The sequence below is a fragment of the Oenanthe melanoleuca genome, chromosome 2 (genome assembly GCF_029582105.1).
Source record: "Oenanthe melanoleuca isolate GR-GAL-2019-014 chromosome 2, OMel1.0, whole genome shotgun sequence".
NCBI classification, from domain to species: domain Eukaryota; kingdom Metazoa; phylum Chordata; class Aves; order Passeriformes; family Muscicapidae; genus Oenanthe; species Oenanthe melanoleuca.
The window spans coordinates 52,595,389-52,615,771 of record NC_079335.1 but is presented as its reverse complement, the minus strand read 5'-3'; the positions used below and the strand labels follow the sequence as shown (position 1 = coordinate 52,615,771).

General features: G+C 40.4%; 1 protein-coding gene across 6 annotated transcripts; it reads left to right on the top strand.

Annotated features, from left to right (window-relative positions):
- The first annotated feature begins 12 nt into the window (after window positions 1–12).
- Window positions 13–18,764, top strand: FAM210A (family with sequence similarity 210 member A). Of its 6 annotated transcripts, none has more exons than XM_056485923.1 (5): window positions 13–147; window positions 11,785–11,892; window positions 13,150–13,622; window positions 15,723–15,834; window positions 16,873–18,764. In XM_056485923.1, the coding sequence occupies exons 3-5, from the start codon at window positions 13,174–13,176 to the stop codon at window positions 17,203–17,205; spliced, it is 894 nt and encodes a 297-aa protein (XP_056341898.1). In that variant the 5' UTR covers window positions 13–147; window positions 11,785–11,892; window positions 13,150–13,173; the 3' UTR covers window positions 17,206–18,764. The 6 variants fall into 6 exon arrangements, with proteins under 6 accessions (XP_056341898.1, XP_056341897.1, XP_056341896.1 ...); XM_056485922.1 differs by lacking the exon at window positions 13–147 and adding an exon at window positions 481–509; XM_056485921.1 differs by lacking the exon at window positions 13–147 and adding an exon at window positions 497–637.
- The last annotated feature ends 1,619 nt before the right edge of the window (window positions 18,765–20,383 follow it).

Below are 20,383 nucleotides of genomic sequence, written 5' to 3'. Positions count from 1 at the left end.
GCGTCACGTCCGGGGAGGGGCCGCCGGGAAATGGAGCGCGGAAAGCGCGGCGGTGTGCTGGGAGGAGCGGCTGGGCAGCGCGGCTTGTTCAGTCCGCAGAAAGGGAGGCTCGGGGAGCCTCATCGCTTCTACAGCTGCTGACAGGAGGTCGTAGTGAGCTAGGACCGGTTTCTTCCACCGCGCCTGCACTGAGGAAATGGCCTTAACCCGAGAGAGGGGAGATTCCGATTAGATATTGGAACAACTTTTTCACTGTTGGGATGCTCGGGCATTGGAATAGGTTGCCCTGGAGGTGTTTAAGAGACGTCTGGATCTGGGTGATTTGGGTTAGGGGGTCGCAGCGGCAGTGACGATTGGACAGGGTGGTCTTAGAGCTCACTGCCAACTTTGGTTCTGTGGAAGGCGGCGGAGCCCGATCCGCGGCAGAGGGACTACGAGTCCCAGGGGGCCGTGCGGGAAGGGGGCGGTGCTCGCGCCTGCGCAGTGCGAGGGCGCCGCCGGGCCTGAAGGTGATGGTGGGGACGGGCGCCGCCGCACGTTGCGCGGGGCGGGCGGGAGCGGGCGTGTGACGGGAGCGGCCGTTGGGGACAGCGCGCGTGCCCGCGGGGCCCTGAGGAGCGGCGCGGCCCGGCACGAGGTACCGGGGGCGGGACGGATCCCCCATCGCCCCGGCTTGTGGGGGCGTCGGGCTGCTTCACACAGCGCCTTGTCCGCCGCCACACGAGAAAGTGCGGTGGGAGATTTGTTTCTGGGTGGGGAGATGGCGCTGGGTGGGCCTGGTTGCTCCGTGGTGGGCTGCTGCTGCGGGGTGGAAGGGAAGGGATTTGGGGATGGGATCTCAGGCTGTGACTTCCTCTCGAAACTCTCGAAGGGCAGCGCCGATCCTGGCTCCCTTGTGCCCAGTGACAGGACCCGAGGGAACGGCACTAAACTGTGACCGAGGAAGTTTAGGCTGGGTATTAGGCAAAGGTTCTTCACCCAGAGAGTGGCTGGGCACTGGGCTCCCCGGGGAAGTGGTCACAGCACCAGCCTGACAGAGTTAAAGAAGCATTTGGCAATGGTCTCAACAACAAGGTGTGATTCTCGGGATGTCCCGTGCAGGGCCAGGAGTTGATGGTCCATGGACTCCATGATCCTGAAGGATCCCTTCCCAGGATATTTCATGGTTCTGTATTACCGCTGAAGGACCATCGGTGGCTTATGTCCCTTAAGAGAGTTCTCTTCCTAAACCTGCCTACTAAAAGACCTGTCTTGTCTTTTCAGAAAGCTTGAAGTGGCTGTACAAATATTTTATTGTCTAATGTTACGTTTCTCATTAGTAATTCGCTCCTGTCTATTAAGGATATCCGGGGAGTCAGACAGAGAAGTCATCAGAATTTTTGTTAAGGATGTTAAGTGAAACGTGGATATATGTCAACTATTACAAACTGTAGTTCAGCCTCACGAATGTCTATTTCCTCTGTAAACTCTCCTGAAAGAGAAAACATTACTGTGGACAGTAGTACATGAGGTGTTCTAGAATCCCACACCAAAGCCAGTTCTTAAACTGGAAGTGTTCCTCAGTTTACCCCAAGATGTCATTGATGTTACAAGTATAAATATGAAATGGTTTAGCAAAGTTTTGCTGCCTTGGGAAGAGATAGGGTGCAGGTTCCTCGTTTGGAATGTGTTTGCTGCCTGTGCTTATATGACTTGCAGCTGCTTCAGTGTGGGAATTGCATGCACAGATGTCACCACTATCCATCTCCTATGGAGATGACAGCAAGTATTTATCTCCTTTTCTGTTCAATGGCTGTTTGAGGTAAAAAGGGTATGACTGACCCTTGTGGCAGCGTTACTGAATTGCACTCACTGCCGAAGAGGCACTTCCATCAGGGAATGAAAAAAAAAAAAAATCATTTGATTGTGGATATCAGGTGGCTTGCACATGGCAAAAACTGAGTAGGTTAGGGAGTATGTAAGGAATGTAAAAAGTTACATTCCTTGTCTGGTGTGACTGTCTGCAGGTCCTCTCCACAGTCTGTAGCACCTGTAAGAAAAGTTTTGATCTGGTTTGGTTTTTAAAGGATTCTGTGTAGTTCTCCTGCTGTAGATGGTCTTCTCTGCAGGTAAATTGGCCCAGTTCTGTGTGTACACTCCTAGATATCATTTAGAAACTGAAGGGAGATAAGAGCCTCAGTTTGCATCTTGGCACATTTCTGGATCTGTAGGGAGTTTTGTCTAGTCTTGAAGACAAGGGCATGAGAAATTCAACAACAAGAGAGGAATAACACTGATTTTTAAAAATGTAAAACTGCTAATGGAATCTCATCAAATTCCTTGTAATCAATTTAGTCCTGCAGATTGGAAAGACAATCCAACATAGTTCTTTTTGGTGTTAAATCAGATAGTTGAACTTATTTTCAAAATTAGATGCTGAAGCAAGTTCATCATCATCAATATTTCAGTATTAGGGATGGCATAAAATCACTGTAAGGACTGAGACCTGGGCCCAAAACCAGATGGAAATCTTCCTGTACAGCCAGGTGTCATCAGAATAGATCATAAGGATTTTACCTTGATGTTCTGATAGGTAACTACAGGTAGTTCCATCACTTTAGATCAAGGATCAAACTCGAGGTCAGAGATTCTTAATGACTATTATGTGCCTCTGATTTTTTGACTTGAGATGAATGGATTGTGCAGTGTAACAATAACAACAAAAAAGAGTATTGTTCAAGTTACAGAACTTTTTCTTAATTTTTGAGTCTTGAATCATGACACCTCTGAAAAACACACATCATTCTTCGTGTCCCTGTTGCTGTAATAAAATTTTTATGGTACCAGTACAAGTGTGTTAAGTCCGACACACTTTGTCCATATTAAATTTTTTTCCAGAAAATTATGATTTAAGCAGGAGCTGACAGGCCAGAGCAGTGCACCTACTTAGGACTTTTTGTCTGGTAAGGACTGAAGCCACATCTTCTTTTAGGCACTGGCGTTACACAATGGGATTTATTCTGGTTGGAACTTTGTCCTTCCTCTAAAAATCTCCAACCCTTTGTAGCCCAGTCCACTGGGCTACAGTTTCCGTCACTCAGTTTTCCTCTCATTCTCTTCAAACTAGCCACACCTTTTTTTATGTTTCCAGACATGACCATGCCTCTTCTAAGCAAGTTCATCTGAATGCTGAAGCTCTGTTTGTGCACACTTAGCTGGGCTATAAATTTTAATTCTGTGCATCTGCTGTTTTATCTTGTCCCAAGAATTGACCTTGACCCTGTGTAACAGTTCTTGTGTAAACAAAAGAAGTTGTGTGGCTGTGATAGTGGCTTTGTAGAATGTTGTAGCAGATGATCCCCCTGCAGCTCTTTAGGACTTGCTAAGTTTATCCTTGAGGAGGGGCATGGGGGAAGGTAATGGTGGTTAATACAGTCAGGTGCTCATAAACAAATTATAAAACAAATCAATAGCTTTTTTTCCCAATGGACATATTTTGTTGGTTGGAAATAAAAATGCATGAGTGGCTTCACAAGAATTCAGTGAGTCTCTTCCAAAAGTGGCTGGTGTAAGATTTTAGTAAAGCATGACAGCACCTACCTTTAACTGCATTGGTAGTGCTTAGCCCCAGCATGTACCAGGTAGTTAACTATTCACTCTTAATATTTTGTGGATTAAAAACTGGCTTTACTGATGTTAAAATTAGATGGCATCCTTTGCTTATTGCTGTTTCAGGCCACAGGATAGTACTTTCTGATGAGGGGTGTTCCTGTGCTGAACCACAAGCCTTGGGCCTTCTTGGTGACAACTGGCAGAAAGCAGTGTGCTTGCAAAGGTTGCAGTGTTGCAATCACAGGATTCCTTTCTCAGTGTTGTAATGTTGCTGCTTCAGGCTGTGAATAGGAATGTTATTAGGGTTCTATAATGAAGTCTCATCAGAGCTCCTTCTGGTGTAAAGACACAGCTCTCTGAATCTGATGCACTTTCAGAACGTGTAGATGGTGTCATTTTGTTGTTGGCATGTCCTCTGTGCAAGAAATTGAGTAAGGCAGTAAATTGAATAGTGGGCAAGAAGGTTTAGCTGCTCAGCAATCAGGACCTTAACATAAGAACTGTTCACATTCATCTGTAGAGATATTGGGAATGGCATTTACTGAAAATCAGATGAAGACACTGATTTTGAGTGTGTGTGTGTATGTTCTGTAAATGTTATGATCAGCCTCTTCGCACATAATTTTTCAAGATATTCTGATTGATACTGCACATATTTCCCCATATGGAGAAATTTGAATTCACAACAGAGAATTCAACACTTACTTTGAATATTTAGAAAAGATTTATAGTGGAAGTGAATGTCTGCCAACTGTAATTCTGCTGAAAGATGAACGTTCCATATTTTTTGCTGGGAAAAATGACAGCTTTTCAGTGTTTGAAAGTGTGAAATAAATGTGATAGAGAATAAAAGAAAAAAATCTTGAACCCAGTGCTTCCACTGTGAATTTTGTTTTTGCGGAAACTGATATTTTTTTTCCAGTTTCACACTGGTTTACTTTTATTCCTACTTGGTTTCTAATTGTAAGGCTTCAGAATTCTTCCTTGAGAATGTTCTTTGGGCATCTTTACAAGCATTTTGGGTGAATTTTGATGAGTAAAAAGATATGGTACTTCAAGGTTATTGTTCTAAGTGTCTTATAAAATTATTACATAATATAATTTGCACTTAATGTATTATTACAGATGGTACTGTTTCTTGCTGTTTGGTTGTGGAAAGAAGAAACACAACAATGAGGCAAGACCTGTAAAGATCCAAGTGGCAAAAATGGCATTTTTCAAGGAAACATGTTTGGTAGTCACTGTGGAAAGTGAGGCAGAAGGCTGTACAAAGCTGATTCTAAGATCTAAGTTTAAGCATATTCCTAATAAATTCAGTTTATAATTAGTCAAGATAAAGTATTTGAATACCTAAGGTCGTATTCTGTGGTTTGGTGTGGTGGTTTGACTTTGGCTAGATGGCAGGTGCCCACCAGAGCTGCTCTATCCCTCCTCTCCTCAGCTGGGCAGGGAACAGAAAATACAATGAAAGGCTGTTGAGTTGAGGTAAGGGCAGGGAAAGATCAGTCATTGTGTGCTGTCATGGGCAAAATAGATTCAATGTGGGGAAATTAATTGAATTTATTACAAATCAAATCAGAGTACGGAAATGAGAGATAAAACATATCCTAAAAATTTCTTCCTGACACCCCTCCTTCCTTACTGGACTTAACTGTACTCCTATTTCTCTCCCTACTCTTCCTCTTGGTGGCACAGGACAGGGAATGGGGGTTACAATCAGTTCATCACGTCTCTGCCACTGCTTCCTCCACAGGGGAGGACTCCTTCCCCTGCTGCAGTATGGGGTCCCTCCCATGGCAGAAAGTCTTCCACAAACTTCTCCAACATGAGTCCTTCCCATGAGCTGCAGTTCTTCAGGAACTGCTCTGGCGTGGATCATTTTCCACTGGGTGCAGTCCTCCAGGAGCAGCCTGTTCCAGCATGGATCCCCCATGGAATCACAAGTCTTTCCCAGCAAACCTGCTCTAGCATGGACTCCTCTTGCCCCAGGTCCTTACAGGATCTTCTCCAGTGTGGGTTTCCTACAGGGTCACAGCCTCCTTCTGGCATGGGGCCTCCACAGGCTGCAGGTGGATCTCTGTTCCTCCCTGGACCTCCATGGGGTGCAGGGACACAGCTCCCTCTGCATGGTCTGCATCACAGGCTGTTCTTGTCTCAGCTCCTGTGCCTGGAGCACCTCTCCCTCCGACTTCACTGACCTTGGTGTCTGCAGGGCTGTTCCTCTCACATTTCTCACTCTGCTCTTCCCTGGCTTCAATAACATCTGTGCAACAACTTTTTTTCCTTCTTAGCCATGTTGTCCCAGAGGCTCTACCACCATCACTGATGGTGTCAGCCTTGGTCAGCGGTGAGTGTCTCTTGGAGCTGGCTGGCATTGGCTCCCTTAAACATGGGGGAAGCGTTTGACATGGGAGATAAAAGCACAGAAGGAGCTGATAGGATTCAGAAAGTTATTACCTAACTGGAATAGAAAGAGAATTGGATCTTATTTTGATCATTAGCCTAAAGTGGAAGGTAGTGTGAAGAAGCAGATGAATACAGCCCTGCTTTAATCTAACATAAGGCTTTTTAGATCTTTTTTAGTATAGATATATAATATGCCTATTTTTAAGCTTGGTTAAAATCTATAGACATAACTTCTCTACCTTGCTCATTGCAGACATATCACATTGCAGAGTGACAAATGGACAAAAAAATCAAACCAGATAGCATTTTAAAAGCCAAATTTTTCCTTGGCATGTGTCTATAATCTGAGAGGCTCTGAAACTAATATAGAGGATGATCCAGCAACACTTGTTGGATGGGATCATAGAGAGCAGAAACTTTTTGTAGTACTAGTATGAGTTGTACTTATGTAAAAATTCAGTAGAGGGCAGAAGGAAACTTGGGAAAGAGGGAACCAGCACTAACAGATGGAATAGCATCATATTGAAAACAGTTCTGAAGAGCAGAAAGCACTACAGCTGATTGTGATCCTTTCTTTTAGAAGCATTTGAGAGAGAACATTCACATTTTCATGTAATGGTCAGCTACCTGCAATCTTAAGATCCAGTACTTTCCATCACAGAGGAAACTGGAGTTACCGTGGATATAGTGACTCTGTGCAGATCAGCTGTTAAAGCTCCTGTTTAGCATTCCAGATGTATAATTCAACACACAGGCATTGCATTATGTTCTGCTTTATTTGTCTTCTAAATCCAGTGTGCAGACTTTATACATGTCTGCAATATCTTTTATTATTCCTAAAACTACTTCTTCATGTTTTTTTTAATGTTTGAGTATTAGAAGATTGTAGCAGTGAAGATTACTTGGTGTGTAAGGACTGTGGAAAAGTTTGTTTTGCTTTTTAGATTTTGCTCAGGGTGTTTTAGCAAGAAGAGTAGTTTAGGTAAAATAAGGGTAACGAAGTTGGTTTTTTATCTCCACCTAGTAGTATTGAATTGTAATAATATGATCAATTTAAAAAATTATAACATAGAATTTACTAAGTGAAAATAATATAGAGGTGGGGTGGGGCTAATGCTTTAGGGTCATTTGTGTGGAAGGGTTTAGTCTTTTATTTGTTTTAACATGATTTTGCCAAGTTTTAAATAAATTCCACTGTGATTTATTTTATATTACTTCCTTTAACCTAAAATGTGGTGTTATATTTTTAGACAGTTCTGAATGGTAGACAAAGCTACACAGCTAATGATGACCAAACTTCAAATTAAAAGCAAGTTTCTTAGTTTGTAATGAGTAACAGATAGTTTGAATGACACTGCAAAAATAGTAAAGGTCAAAATAGAAATTCTAAATGTTCATTCATGCACTCAAGGTGCATACAAAACATAAAAAGTCCCTCTGCAGTGCCACTTTCCCATCTGTGGTTAGTGATTCCATGCTGTGCCAACCCTTTGCAGTTACCAAGAGGTTTATAGTTTTATTTTACACTGAATTTAAGAAAAACAGTGCTTTGCATTTATTGCACTAGTCTTACAATGGTTTTAAAATATGTTCCCAAATTTTTAGGACACCCATATATGTTTTCAGTTCAGTTGTGGTTTTCTTATTTTCTTATCTTGGTGTATAAGTTTGGCAAAATCTGTTGGTTTCAGTTGGTTTTTTTAAATATACTGTCAATGAGTTCTTGAACTATTTAAATCTGAAAACAAGCTTTGGGGGTTTTTATTAAAAATTTAGTAAAAATGTGAGCAATATGTTGGTGGCGTTTATTAAACTGAGCTGCTTAGATGAGATCTCGGTAATTGCTTTTTATGCAATCTGAAAGATGAGTTGAAAAGTATTTCTGAAAACTTGGTTTGTTTCCTTTCAAAATTCTTCTCTGTCTGCCACATACAATCCTCAAAGTTTTCTAGATTTTACACTAAATCTGACAAGAATGTAAATTAATTCTCTGTTTCCATAGAAAGGTGCCTTGGGACTAGAAAAAGCTCATGGATTTTCATTGGGAACTCTCCTGTGGTATAATTAATGTTCTTTTTTTAAACAGTAATAGAAAAGTGAAAAAGCTTTAAAGTCATCCATATTTACATATTGTGTCCAGAGTGTTTCTGGTATAACTGAGAAAATAATCCAGTGTTCTCTACATACACTATACCCTCAGTTCCCTCAGATGCTTTCTGACCTTTTTTACAAAAGAACATAACACCAAAGTTTTCACCATTATTTTAATACTAAAGTTTTTGCCATATTTTATGCCCACCTCCTTCTCATATTTTAATTTTCTTGATAACTCAAAAAACATTAATTGTAACAGGGTGATCATTTTTATACAAGTTATCTTGATGAAAATTTCATCTGATATTGTCTCTGGCATGTTTTCTCTTTTCCAGCACAGCAGCCTTTGCCATACCTATATTGGCCAGGATTGTTATTTCTGTGTTTTCCAAAGATCCTCCGGAGTTTTTTGGCATAGAATGTTAGCGCACATCCAAAGCCAATGACTTTGTGACAGTCACATAAACCAGCTCTGTGGAATTTAAAATTCCTGAACTTTTGTTGCCCTTGGGAACATAAAGCAAATCTCATATCTATTTCCTAATTATCACTGGAAAGTAGAGTAAATGCAAGAGCTAGGATGCTCTTGCAGTATGTCGGATTTATGCCAAAGCTGATCTGAATTATAACAAAGTGCAGAAGTTTCCTAAACAAAACCTCCAGCACTGCAATGAGAAGCTGATCTATACTGTTCCTTAAGAGGCCCCTAGAGCACTCCCTTTATGTCAAAGGCCTTGTTAACAGCTCACCATGAGACTGGGGTGCCTTCAGGAATTACATGGACGTCCAAGAATCCCAGCCAGGACTTTGTCTTGAACAGCCAAGATCTCTTCAGCTCAGTTTACAGTCCGCTGGAGATCCTACTAAATAGTTAGCTGGGATGCGACAGTGCTGAAGAGGAGACTGTATCACAAGTGTTTGTATAGCATTTCATGGTTTCTGTAGCTAATATCTATTCAGTCACTGACCACATGGGACTCTTGGAGCAGAGAACTTGGACTTATATTTGTCCTTAGACAGATTTTTTTTTTCCCTTTGTGGCATTTTTAAGAGAAAACTAATAAGATGTTCTAAAACACCTTTCCCCCTGCCCCCACCCCAGAGACAAGTGCTTTCCCACCTTGGTATCTGGAGCTTGTACCTTCTTGTCCTTTTCTGTACCTTTGCAGCATGATGCAACAGCAGGAAAAATGTTAAACACACTAAAATGAAGAAGCAACTTTTCAAAAGTCACTAGGTGCAATTGTGGGTAACATTCAGGTTACTGTCCTGACTTCCTTAGAATCTGAGTGGTTTTTACAACCTGAAGTTACAGGGGCAATTGTATAGCTTGTATAGCTCCAGTCATTTCTTTGAGAAATATTATGCTTAGAGAAGAAATATGTGTCTCAGATCCATAGGCTGACACACTTCCTGCTGCCTGTGGAGTGCACAGGGTATTAGGAACTTCCTTTCACTAATCGTCTTAAGGGACAAGTTTCTCTGTATTCATCTCATGTTTTAGAGGGATGAAACAGCTAGTTTCATATTTATTTGGACCTCCAACCATAACTGCTGTGCAGTTTCTGTCCTCTTAAAAGATTTGTTTGCATTGTTGAGCCAAGTAGCTAAAGTGTAACAATTGAGCAGCTGCATCCATCACCCCTTTAAAAATATTTGTTTCTTTAAAATAAATTTACGAAGTATATGCTGTATTAATCTGTTACTTTATTCCTGTGCCTTTCCTACATCCTGCTGTAACCATTACAATACTTCCCTCATCCCAGTGCTTCTGGATGGCAGTGTAATACCCAACGTGCAAACACTTCAAAGGATCTCTCCTTTGTTCATTTAAATAAGCAAAGTAATACCTGTGAAATACAGTAAGGTCATTAGGAAAATGTTAAGCTTGTTGCAAAAAAAGTGTTTCCTTTTATCCTCTCAAACATAAGCACTATCATATCTTAGCCTTCCCTTATATATCGAGCTATTGTGCTTCTCCACATTTTAAAGTGGAGGTATAAATAGTAAGCAGTTGTGCAGAATATCAGCTAGAACCATACTGTCAGCTTACAAGGTACAAAACCTTTTCAGAATCTACTGTAGATGTTTAGGTAAGATTCCTTTTGACCTGCCAGGTCACGCATCATGGAGAAAAAGGCCTTTAATTAATGACTTTCAAGTCCATCTGAGAATATAGGAACAAAAAGTGGCATGGAAAATCTTTTAATAGCCCCAGAACTTTCTCTGCTCTAAAGCCATTGGTGATATTCTGTTTTTAAGTCTTATATGGTATATGTAACTTGGTGAGCAAAGGCCTTGAAACTCATTTACTGATCACAGCAGTGTTACGTGCTGCTTGAGGAGCATTGGACACAGTGGTGATCCACACTCAGGAGAATAGAGCCATTTCCTGCCCCAGTGTTCTGCAGCCACTGCAGTGGGTCAGAGGTGTTTGGACAGTGCTGGAATGCAAAACCTAGAAATGGTGCTCTGAGGAGTGCTACTGTAAATACAAGGAATGGAAAAATTCAGAAATGCTTGTTCAACTTCTTAGTTCTGTGCTGAAGAATGATCTCTTCCCAAGGCTGCTGGAATGCAGTGTCCTGTTAATAATATAAATGACTCAAAATTATGGTTTCCCCCATGCTGTATGGTGGCAATTTACAAAGCTTGTTTGGAACAGGTATTTTTCAAAGGGTTACTGGTGAACAGTAGAAGTCTGACTCAAGAGCTCCTAGATTCCCATGGATGGATGCCTTCTGCTGAGTCTGTTGGCTGGATATTGAGAAACTCTACTTAGGGCAGATGCTCAGTGCTGTGTACTGTTAGTGAGAGGGGAAAACAGTTCTCTGTGTAGAATGTTGCCCCTCATGAAAGAACTGTAAGTGGCAATAGGCATGGAATGCAGTTGTCATGTTCCAAGTTTGTTGTTACAATTTCTATAAATCAGTTAAGTAGTTGGCATATGACAGAGTGCCATCTGAACACTTGAGTTTTGCTGAGTGTTTTCACTACTTCTTGTTTTGAGAAGCAATTGCATTTGAATTTCAGAAGTAAGCAAGAATCTGCTTCTTGTAAAACTAGAGATATTACAAGCAGTTGCTGCTTCCAGCGAAGTCTTATAGAAAACTGAGTCATGGAGGGCCACTACCTGTAACTGATTCACTGCTCCACAAGCAGCAGGGGCACTTCTTGACTCCCACTGAGTTCATGACTCAACAGGACAGAGTAACTGCTTCCTTATACAGAGACACAAGTTCTTTTTTTCTCTGTTGATGCAGTACCTCCTCTTAGTAGCATTTCAACAAAAACGTGTGTCTGTGTGTCACAAACAGCCCAGAGGTTCCCAGGGAGTTTGAAACCTGGGAATTCTTCTTTTCCCCACATCAAACATTGTAATTCTAGTAATTGCCATTAATTGAAGTACAACAGTAGCACAAAACTACCTAGAAAACATACAGACAGGAATGTTCCAACAGATGCATTTGGATTATGAAACTTTCGTCTCTTAGAAGAGAACAGCAATTCACAGTTGAAGAACTTCTAAAATAACACAGAAAATAACCTCCCATTAGCATGTCAGTATTCAGAAGGGAATTTACACCAATAACTTCTTCAGTTGCAAGGTTTCAGGCTGACCAGAAATAAATCTTCATAGGATTAATTTGCTGTTGTTGCTATTTCTCTAAATGTGACCTTTTTTCACTTTAGCAGGGGCATCAATGTGTTCAAGACATATATTTGGAAGGTGGGGAACTAGTGGAAGAGTTGCAACTTTTTGAAGATACAAACCTTACCATATCTGGAAAGTAATTAAGGGTATGTATGGTTTCACTTCTATTTTTTTGAACTTCCTTTTTGTTAGGAAATACTGATAATTTTCTGCAGCCTAGAAAAATTCACTACTAAAGCACCTGCCATATATCTAAGGCTACAGGTGAAGGGAAAGCAGATATGATGTTTCAATTAAATTTGAATGATTTCTAATTTGGATAAAGAATTGTGACAATTAAAAATGGAAAAGCTTTAGTAATATCCAAAACTTATAATGTAACTAACTTAAGTGGCATTTGTTACATCAATTAGCGTCACTTTTTTTTTTTTTTTTTTTTTTTTTTTTTTTTTTTTTTAAGGAAGGAAGGAATGTTAGTTCTGTAATTGCAAGCATTGAATAAAGGAAAGAAGAGAGTATTTCATAGTTTCAAAGCATACATTTTGGGGAGTAAAAATTATTTCTTGGTGTCTGTGCATGCAAAACTAAATTCCTTTCTTCTTTGTGGGGAAGCTCTCAATAGTTATTTCAGACTTTCAGGAGTAACTGGTAAGTATTCTAAATCATAAAGTTAACTGGGTTATTCCACCATTTTAAAATATTCTTTGCATTGCAACATTTGGAAAATTGCAGTTCAGTTTTGCTCATGTTAATATGTGACATTTAACAGTACCTTCCCTGGTCCTCACAGGGTTACTGGCAGACTGTTATGTTACGTTTATTACTATTTAGGCTACTGCTTGATTATTAATAATTGTTTCTGTTGGGGTTTTTTTTTTTTTTTAATTGTATTAACTTCTACTGAAAACAGTATAGAACATGAAAAATTTTACCAAAATTGAGAATGCACTGACACCAAAAATAAATTTCAATTGCACTTACTTCAGTGCATTTATAATGCATTTATGTGTGCTCAAAGTATCACTCAAGTTATCAAATGCTATTGTAAGTGAAGTTTAAGGGTAACTTTTCAATGGCTGTGCCAGGTTATGTAGATAAAAGCAGCAGATAATACTAAGCTCCTAAGAATGTTTTCTGGGATTAGAGTGATCATTTTAGCAGTGAAGGAGCAGGGTATAAGTGAAGGGGCTATTTTAGTTCAGAATGCTGAAGAAATTAGAGAATTATTTCCTTAATTCTGGAAGGTAACCATTCTGCGAGAAACCACTGCAAAGAAAGATAAGGAAAACCTTTTTAAAGTAAAATAGAAAGCCATTTAAAATTTGAGAATTTAAAGTGGCATTGGAGTGGCAATTGTCACACCATTGACATGCAGTTTATTTACTCTTGTTTCTTCTTTATAGAAACTTCATCCACACTTCATCAAAATGCAGCGGAGTTTGTTACATTCTGCATCCCAGCTGGCACACGGGACGTGTTGGTTCTTCCCTCGCACCGGTGTCTTTCAGTGCTTAAACGGACAGTCTGTGCTGTCTAAAGTGGGATGCAGAGTGATTCTGGCACTGGACCCTCCGAAACGATGTCTCCATGCAGGTGCAGCTCACTTTGCCTCAAAGAAAACTGCTTTTTCATCACAGCCAGCAGATGCTTCTCGCAAAGTACCAGAAGAGAGAAGTTCCTTGCCTTTGGCCACTGATGCACTCAAGGAGAGCCCTGCAGAATCAGATTCTTCAGAACCTGATCCATTACAAGACAAATCAATTAGTCTTGTTCAGAGATTCAAGAAAACTTTTAAGCAATATGGGAAAGTCATGATTCCAGTGCACCTAGTGACTTCCACTGTATGGTTTGGATCCTTTTACTATGCAGCCATGAAGTAAGTTGATATTCTGTTGCAGTGTCCAATTCTGTGGTTGAATTGAGATCTACTAGTGAAAGGACACATAAATTACTGTTGCATGTTAGAAAGTGCCTTTATATTTAAAAGAGAAATGTGGCTACATTTTTGACTAAAGCATAAGATTAATATTGAAAGTATATAGGATACATGAGAGTGTCATGTACATATTACTGTGCAGTTATTGTTGTATGCCAGGTATGTTGCTAACATTTGTAGGAATGCTTGTCTCTCCAAAATGATGCATGGATGAAAACAGTATTGAAATTATTAGTGACCTCTCAAAAGGTAAAGATAGGGATTTGCAATCCTGATTATGAATGGCTAGTTGAGATCTTTATAGACCTTTTAGTTTTTTTGCTCTTGGACTTCAGGGTATTTTACCACTTCCTCCCTGCTTCATCCCCAGTCCTTCCTCATAAACTGGATTTTCACTTCATGGATTTAGCACACTTATCTGTTCATAATCTATTCCTTTTTTGTTTCTGTTTCCTGTCTTTCCTGCCATCCACTAAAAAAACTGCTACTGTAAACCATACTTTTTAATTGGAAATTAAATATTTGTGTGGTTAAAAAAAATATATTAACTAAGTATTCTAATTTTAGTTTATTTTAGTCACAGCATGTGCTAGATACCATTCTGGAAAATGGCTTTTATCAGAAAAAGCTACTGCATCAATTATGAGCTGCTAGTTTGTTAGTTCAGATGAAAGGTTTTATTTATCTGGAAATAGTTTGCTAAATATGAACAAATGTTTATCTCTGGCCTGCTGGTGTTGTATATTTAATAATAGAAAGCATGAAACAACGACGGTTTGTGGTGGCAAGGATGGAACTCTGACATCAGAATGCCTTACTGCACAAGTGTTTGTTTTAGTTACTCTAACCAGCTGGCATAATTGCCCTTTCTGGGAGCTATAGATTCAAATGTCATTCTAAATTTAGCTCATGTCAGAGGAATAAAGGTCTTGAGCTATAAAAATATTTTGCTTTGGTTGAATTCAGGTTGATTCTTACATCCAGACATTTCAGATTGAGTGGAGATTACTTTTCTCAAAACTCTAAAGCCTGCTGCTAAAATAGGTATTTGGCAGATGAAAACAACTGAAATACTTAACTAAAAACTAATTAAACTAATTATAACAAAACTTCAGTTTGTTATGCCACAGGAGCAGCACCCTCTTGAAGTGAAAAAATAACTTTCAGAATGACTAGTCATACAAGACTAAACAGCAGTGGTTTATGAAATGGCACAGTTAGTGCTGTCTTTCAGCTTCTACTAGGTCTCCAGTTCCTACTCTGGGAAAAGGCCTTCAGACTGTAGGTTCTAGTAACTGTTGGTAAATTACTGCCTGCTGCTGTTCCTGATGCTGAAGTGATTGAATGCTCAGAATAATGCTTAAAGTATTAGATAGAAATGGATAATCCAAAATCTCTAAATACTGGAAACTCAGGTCTTCTATAACTGTGTGTAGCTTTCTTCTGTAATATAAAGATGAGCATTCTTTTCTCCTTTGGTGTTTCCCTGGATTTCAAGTAGAAAGAAATCGTGAAGGACCTCCCTCCATCCATCTTGATGCCTTATATTGACACAGTAGAACAACTGAGCACAAAGCCCCTGAAGTCTTGTCCATGTAAAATGTTGTTTCCTTTTCTTTTGCCACATTCCATATTTGATATATTTAGAAGTGAATGGAGAACATTGTCTGAAATTTTAAAAGGAAAAAAAGGTAATTTTTGGCAAAACAGAGCATGAAATTGAACATGCACAGCTGGAGCCTGAGTGTCCTACCACCATTACATCTACTTACCTCTGAACAGAAACTGGGGTACAGGTAAGTTAGAAACTATTCCACCTAACAGGGTTGATAAATGGGTCACCTTTTGAAATGCTGAAAAGAACATTAATTTTCCTGTGGTCAGAAACATAAATCCTGTAAGTATATTGCTTAGATAAAAAAACATTTTGTTCTCAAATTACGAAGTTTGTGTAATAAAGAAATACTACTCTAAATACTCTAAATTACTGTTCAGGTATCAAGTTCCCATTCAAGTTGCCCATGTTTTTCTCTTTTATAGTGGGGTGAATGTTGTTCCATTCCTAGAGTTGATTGGCTTACCAGACAGCGTAGTAGACATCCTGAAAAATTCCCAGAGTGGAAATGCACTAACTGCATATGCATTATATAAAGTAAGTATAATTATGGTTTGTAGATAAGCTCTAAGTCTTTCCTGGTGAACAAAACAGGGTTTACTTATTTACAGCAGAAAGAATTAATCAGCTTTCTTCAGTAGTTATATGTACTTAAGCATTCATTTTGTGGTAAAAATAGTCCCATGAAAGTTGATATGTGTTCCATGTTCCTTCAAGGAGTCTATCTGTATTTCTAAAATAACTTCTTTGCTGCAGAGCTATTGCAGCCCTCTGAGATGACAGTTATTAAGTTATTCTTCTCTATCCCTGACGTAATTAGCAGGGACAAAGAGGTAAAGTCTAAACACCTCATTGAATTCCAGATAAAAGTACACTTATTTTTATCCTCGATGAATTTTTGTCTTCCCCTGAGTTGTCCATCACTTAAGTATTTTCACTGTGCATTTAAATCAATTATTTACATTCAAGTTTGGGTTTCCTTTTATTGCTTTATATGTGCAAAGTCTGTCTTAGGGAAACTTGAAGCATGTCAGACCATTCAAAAACAAGGTACAGTATTTGCTGTACATGCCACTCATTTGTTTCCAAAAGTGATGTGCTTCTTGCCTGTTTTCAAAGGGGTTACTTTTCCAAATAACATGTGAAAGTATGACTCTTTCCAGTTTTTCCTGTGCCTAAAACAGACTAATAAATAAATATGGTTAAATATAAAGATGTTGTTATAGCTGGGAGATTGGGCAATTTTGGAAGAAACTCAGTATTCACATGCAATCTGTTCTGAATTGCTTCAAGATGCAGAATGCTTGTCCTACAAGCTGCCCAGGGAGGGTTTGTGTGTTGATCAGTTTTTTTAAGGGAAGACTAATGCCCATGCTGGCTCTGACAGAATTATGCCTTAAGTAAAAAGTATGCATTCCTAGGGGATGCACTGTACGCGGGGTTATTTCCTTATAAATCAAATATATCTTTAGAATCTGACACTGGTCAAAATAAATTTTCAGCATAAAAAAATGCTTTCTGCTGGATGTTATTTTCCTGTTTTATGTATGTGATGTGGTCTCTGGTTTCTTTAAGATTGCAACTCCTGCCAGATACACTGTGACTTTGGGAGGAACATCCGTCACTGTTAAATACCTACGTAAGCACGGCTACATGTCCACACCACCACCAGTGAAGGAATACCTACAAGACAGGATGGGGGAAACAAAGGATAAAATTACGGAGAAGATGGAGGAAACAAAGGATAAAATTACGGAGAAGATGGGGGAAACAAAGGATAAAATTACGGAGAAGATGGGGGAAACAAAGGATAAAATTACGGAGAAGATGGGGGAAACAAAGGATAAAATTACAGAGAAGATACAAGAAACCAAAGATAAAGTTTCATTTAAAAAAATAAAGGAGTAGGAGAGATGCTTCATTTTTGGATATAGCAAACTTAGCACTTTAACCCTTTGTGAGGCAGGATATGCAAAGTGCACTTCTGAGCTTTTTTTTTTTTTTTTCCTTTCTTTTGTTTTTGCCCTTTGTCTGCAGACTACAATTGGTATGTGGATTTAAAGGCTAAAGTTCCTTGGGGAAGAGGTTGTGACAAAGTTTCAATTTACAGAAGGAAAAGTGGACCTCAGATTAGAAGTTAACATGTCCCTTGGAAATAATGTTAACAATTACTCTTCCCTCTGTTTCTTTCCACACCCTCCTCCTCAAAATGAAGGCAATTTCTGCCAAGAGCCACCACTCTGTTCTTCTCCCATCACAGTGCACAGCCATGGTTCCACTAAACTGAGCCTTCCATTAAATGAGAGTGAAGATTTCTCTACTGGAAAGAGCAGCATGTTTAGGTTTTTAGAGATGTGGACCCAAGCCTCTTCAATCGTGATCATCTCTCAGTTTGGAGCAGACCATTGTCACTGATACTGCACATGAAGGAACTGGTGGATCAGCTACTCAGCAGGAATTAATTTACAATGGCTTCCTTGGCTTCTGCCAGGCTGCAGTGGTTTACAGGTTGAGACTATGAATCTTTCTTGGACAGTGCATCTCTTCAGAAATCTCAACTGAAAGCTATAGGAAGATGAGTTAATCACAGTAGCCATACTGTCAAGTATACTTTGTTTCCTGAAGTTGATTTACAGTACAAAGTCATTAAATGAAATTAATCAATAATTGTATATTAAACACTAGGATTTGTTCATTGTGTTAAAGTTTACAAACCTACTCTATTTCATTTTTGAAACAAAAAAAAAAAATTGAAAGAGAAGTTTGTTTGAGAAACTGCTATATTAAGCGGCTTTTTATACACATGGAAAGTTAGCGTTAAACCCCTAAGTTCCACCTCCTCCCTCAGATCTCAGTAAAACAATTTGACTAAAATAAGCATGATTTCTGAGACAGTGATCACAGTCTACCAAACTTTTTTTCCCTAGATTAAGTCAAGCAAACACTTATTCATACCTGAAGGCTGAAATGCTGTCTCAGATGTCATAAGGGACTAAAGTTGAAACTCTTCTGTTTGGCTGGGCAGGCAAACTTCTCTCAGTTTTATTCAAATGTAGGCTAAATTGAAGTGTGTTTTTCCTATTTCTACTACAGATCTCACTTTGGAACAACTCAGCATGTGTAAGTTGTTTTACAAAGGTGCTTTTTTGCAGGGAGATATGGGGAAGCAACAGAGTTGGACTCTGAGCATTGCAATTCACAAGTATCAGCTCTGCCCCACTGTCCTGTTTTCATTCAAGTCACTGAGAGCTTCTCCATGTTAAAGTGAGTTGAACTTCATTAACTTAATTGTGCAGGACTGATTACATACTTCTCTGCCTCTGCTCACATATAAAGTAGTAACTGCAATCCAATGCCTACCTCACAGGGATGTTGTGAGGAATAATCATTGTCTATTCAGTGACCTGAAGATGTAAAGTGCCATGTTTCTGAGAAATATTATTAAAAAAAACAAACATTTCTGTGAATTCTTATATTTCTAAGTACTACTGTAGACCTAAGTTAATAGATGCTATTTTGTTTTTCTATTTTAGTGTGCTTTTCCTTATTATCCTCATGCACACATTCTTCTGAGGGCTTTCTGGGGCCCCTTTCAGTGTGATGCACAGAATCCATCTCTTTACACATGGCAGGGATTGCACAGGGACACCTTGGTGTCCTAGGATGAGTTTTTAGTCCTTAGACCTGTTAGAATTTGTTCATTATACCACCTCTTCTTGCCCTTCCCCTTGTCCAGCTGGCCTGTGACCACTCCAGTGTTTATATGATCCATCTCTACTAATGCTAAGTAGAAAAGCTGAATGACTTGGAGTTGACTGTCCTATGTGATCATTTCTGCAGCTGCAGGAACAGCTCACGGTGACTCTTGCAAAGTGCCTCCTCTGCAGCATGGAGAAGCTTGAGGAGTTTCTGGGACAGCCACATCCTCCACCCAGCATGTCACTTAACAAAGCACAGAGCTATGTGGTTCCATGTATACAAAGCAAGAAGGGAAATCTTCAAGACTTTGGAAGTCTGACCTGGAGTGCTTTTGTGACAATTAGTCACATGTTTGATTATACTGGTAACCTTTTCTCAAATTGGCCTTACATGGAACCTCTGCCTCATTAGTGCAGAGAGCACCTGGGGAGTTTCCTGGGGATGAAGATAAGGCCACTTGGTGCCCAGCAGGTACCCAGCTGTGCTGCAGTTTTAACTAGGCTAAAGTTGACTTTCATCCTGTATCTCACAAATTTCTTGCCATGATACTAAGGTGCAGTTCTTGTTGGTGACAGTCAGCCTTAGAGAGAGTCTGCGTGGCTGGAAGCCAGGGGCCACCACCCTTTGGAGAGGCAGTGTTCCTGCACTGTGCTGGCACTGGAGCAAGCAAGGGGCACCTGGGGACAGCACAGGGTCCCTCTGGTATCCAGGCCAGCACAATTGGCACACTCCTGTGGCAGCAGAGTCCCTTAAGGTGGAGCAGCATCAGTGAGTGCCTTCAGCAGCAGAGAAGAACAGGGGAGCAGGTGCCATGGCTGGGAAAGCAGTTTGGCTGCAGCCCACGGTGACCCCAGCAAGGGAGTGCCCAGAGTCCTTGGTGAGGTGAAAAGCCCAGACAGAAGCCCAGCAGCACCTTCCATTGCCCAGAGGACCATTCAGTCAGGGCTAACAGGGCTTGCTTGCCTTTTCACCTCTCACAGCTCAGCATCCTCATGGGAAAGGGCTGTCCCTTCACGCTTTAGGGGGTCGGTGGGGGTGTGGGTCCCTCCACCTCTATAAAGTTTCAGAAATCTGGTGAGACCAGGACTAAGACATTCATCCCTACATGCACAGCAGGGAAAGGCTACTTTAGCAACCCTGCCCCACTGCTGTCTGCCTCACATGAAACACCACTGCACAGCATCCCCAGGTCACAACCTGCAATGGGGCTGGACCTGAAACTGGGACAGTGCTCAGCTGCAAGCCTGAGCAGGCTGGGCCCACAACTGGGCATCCCAGGATGAGGCCAGAGTACATGCTGCGATCAAAGCAGGGATTCTGTGCCAAAACTGGGGCCCCAGGATGAAACTGGAGTAGACGTTAAGGTCCAAGCAGGGGGCAGATCTGG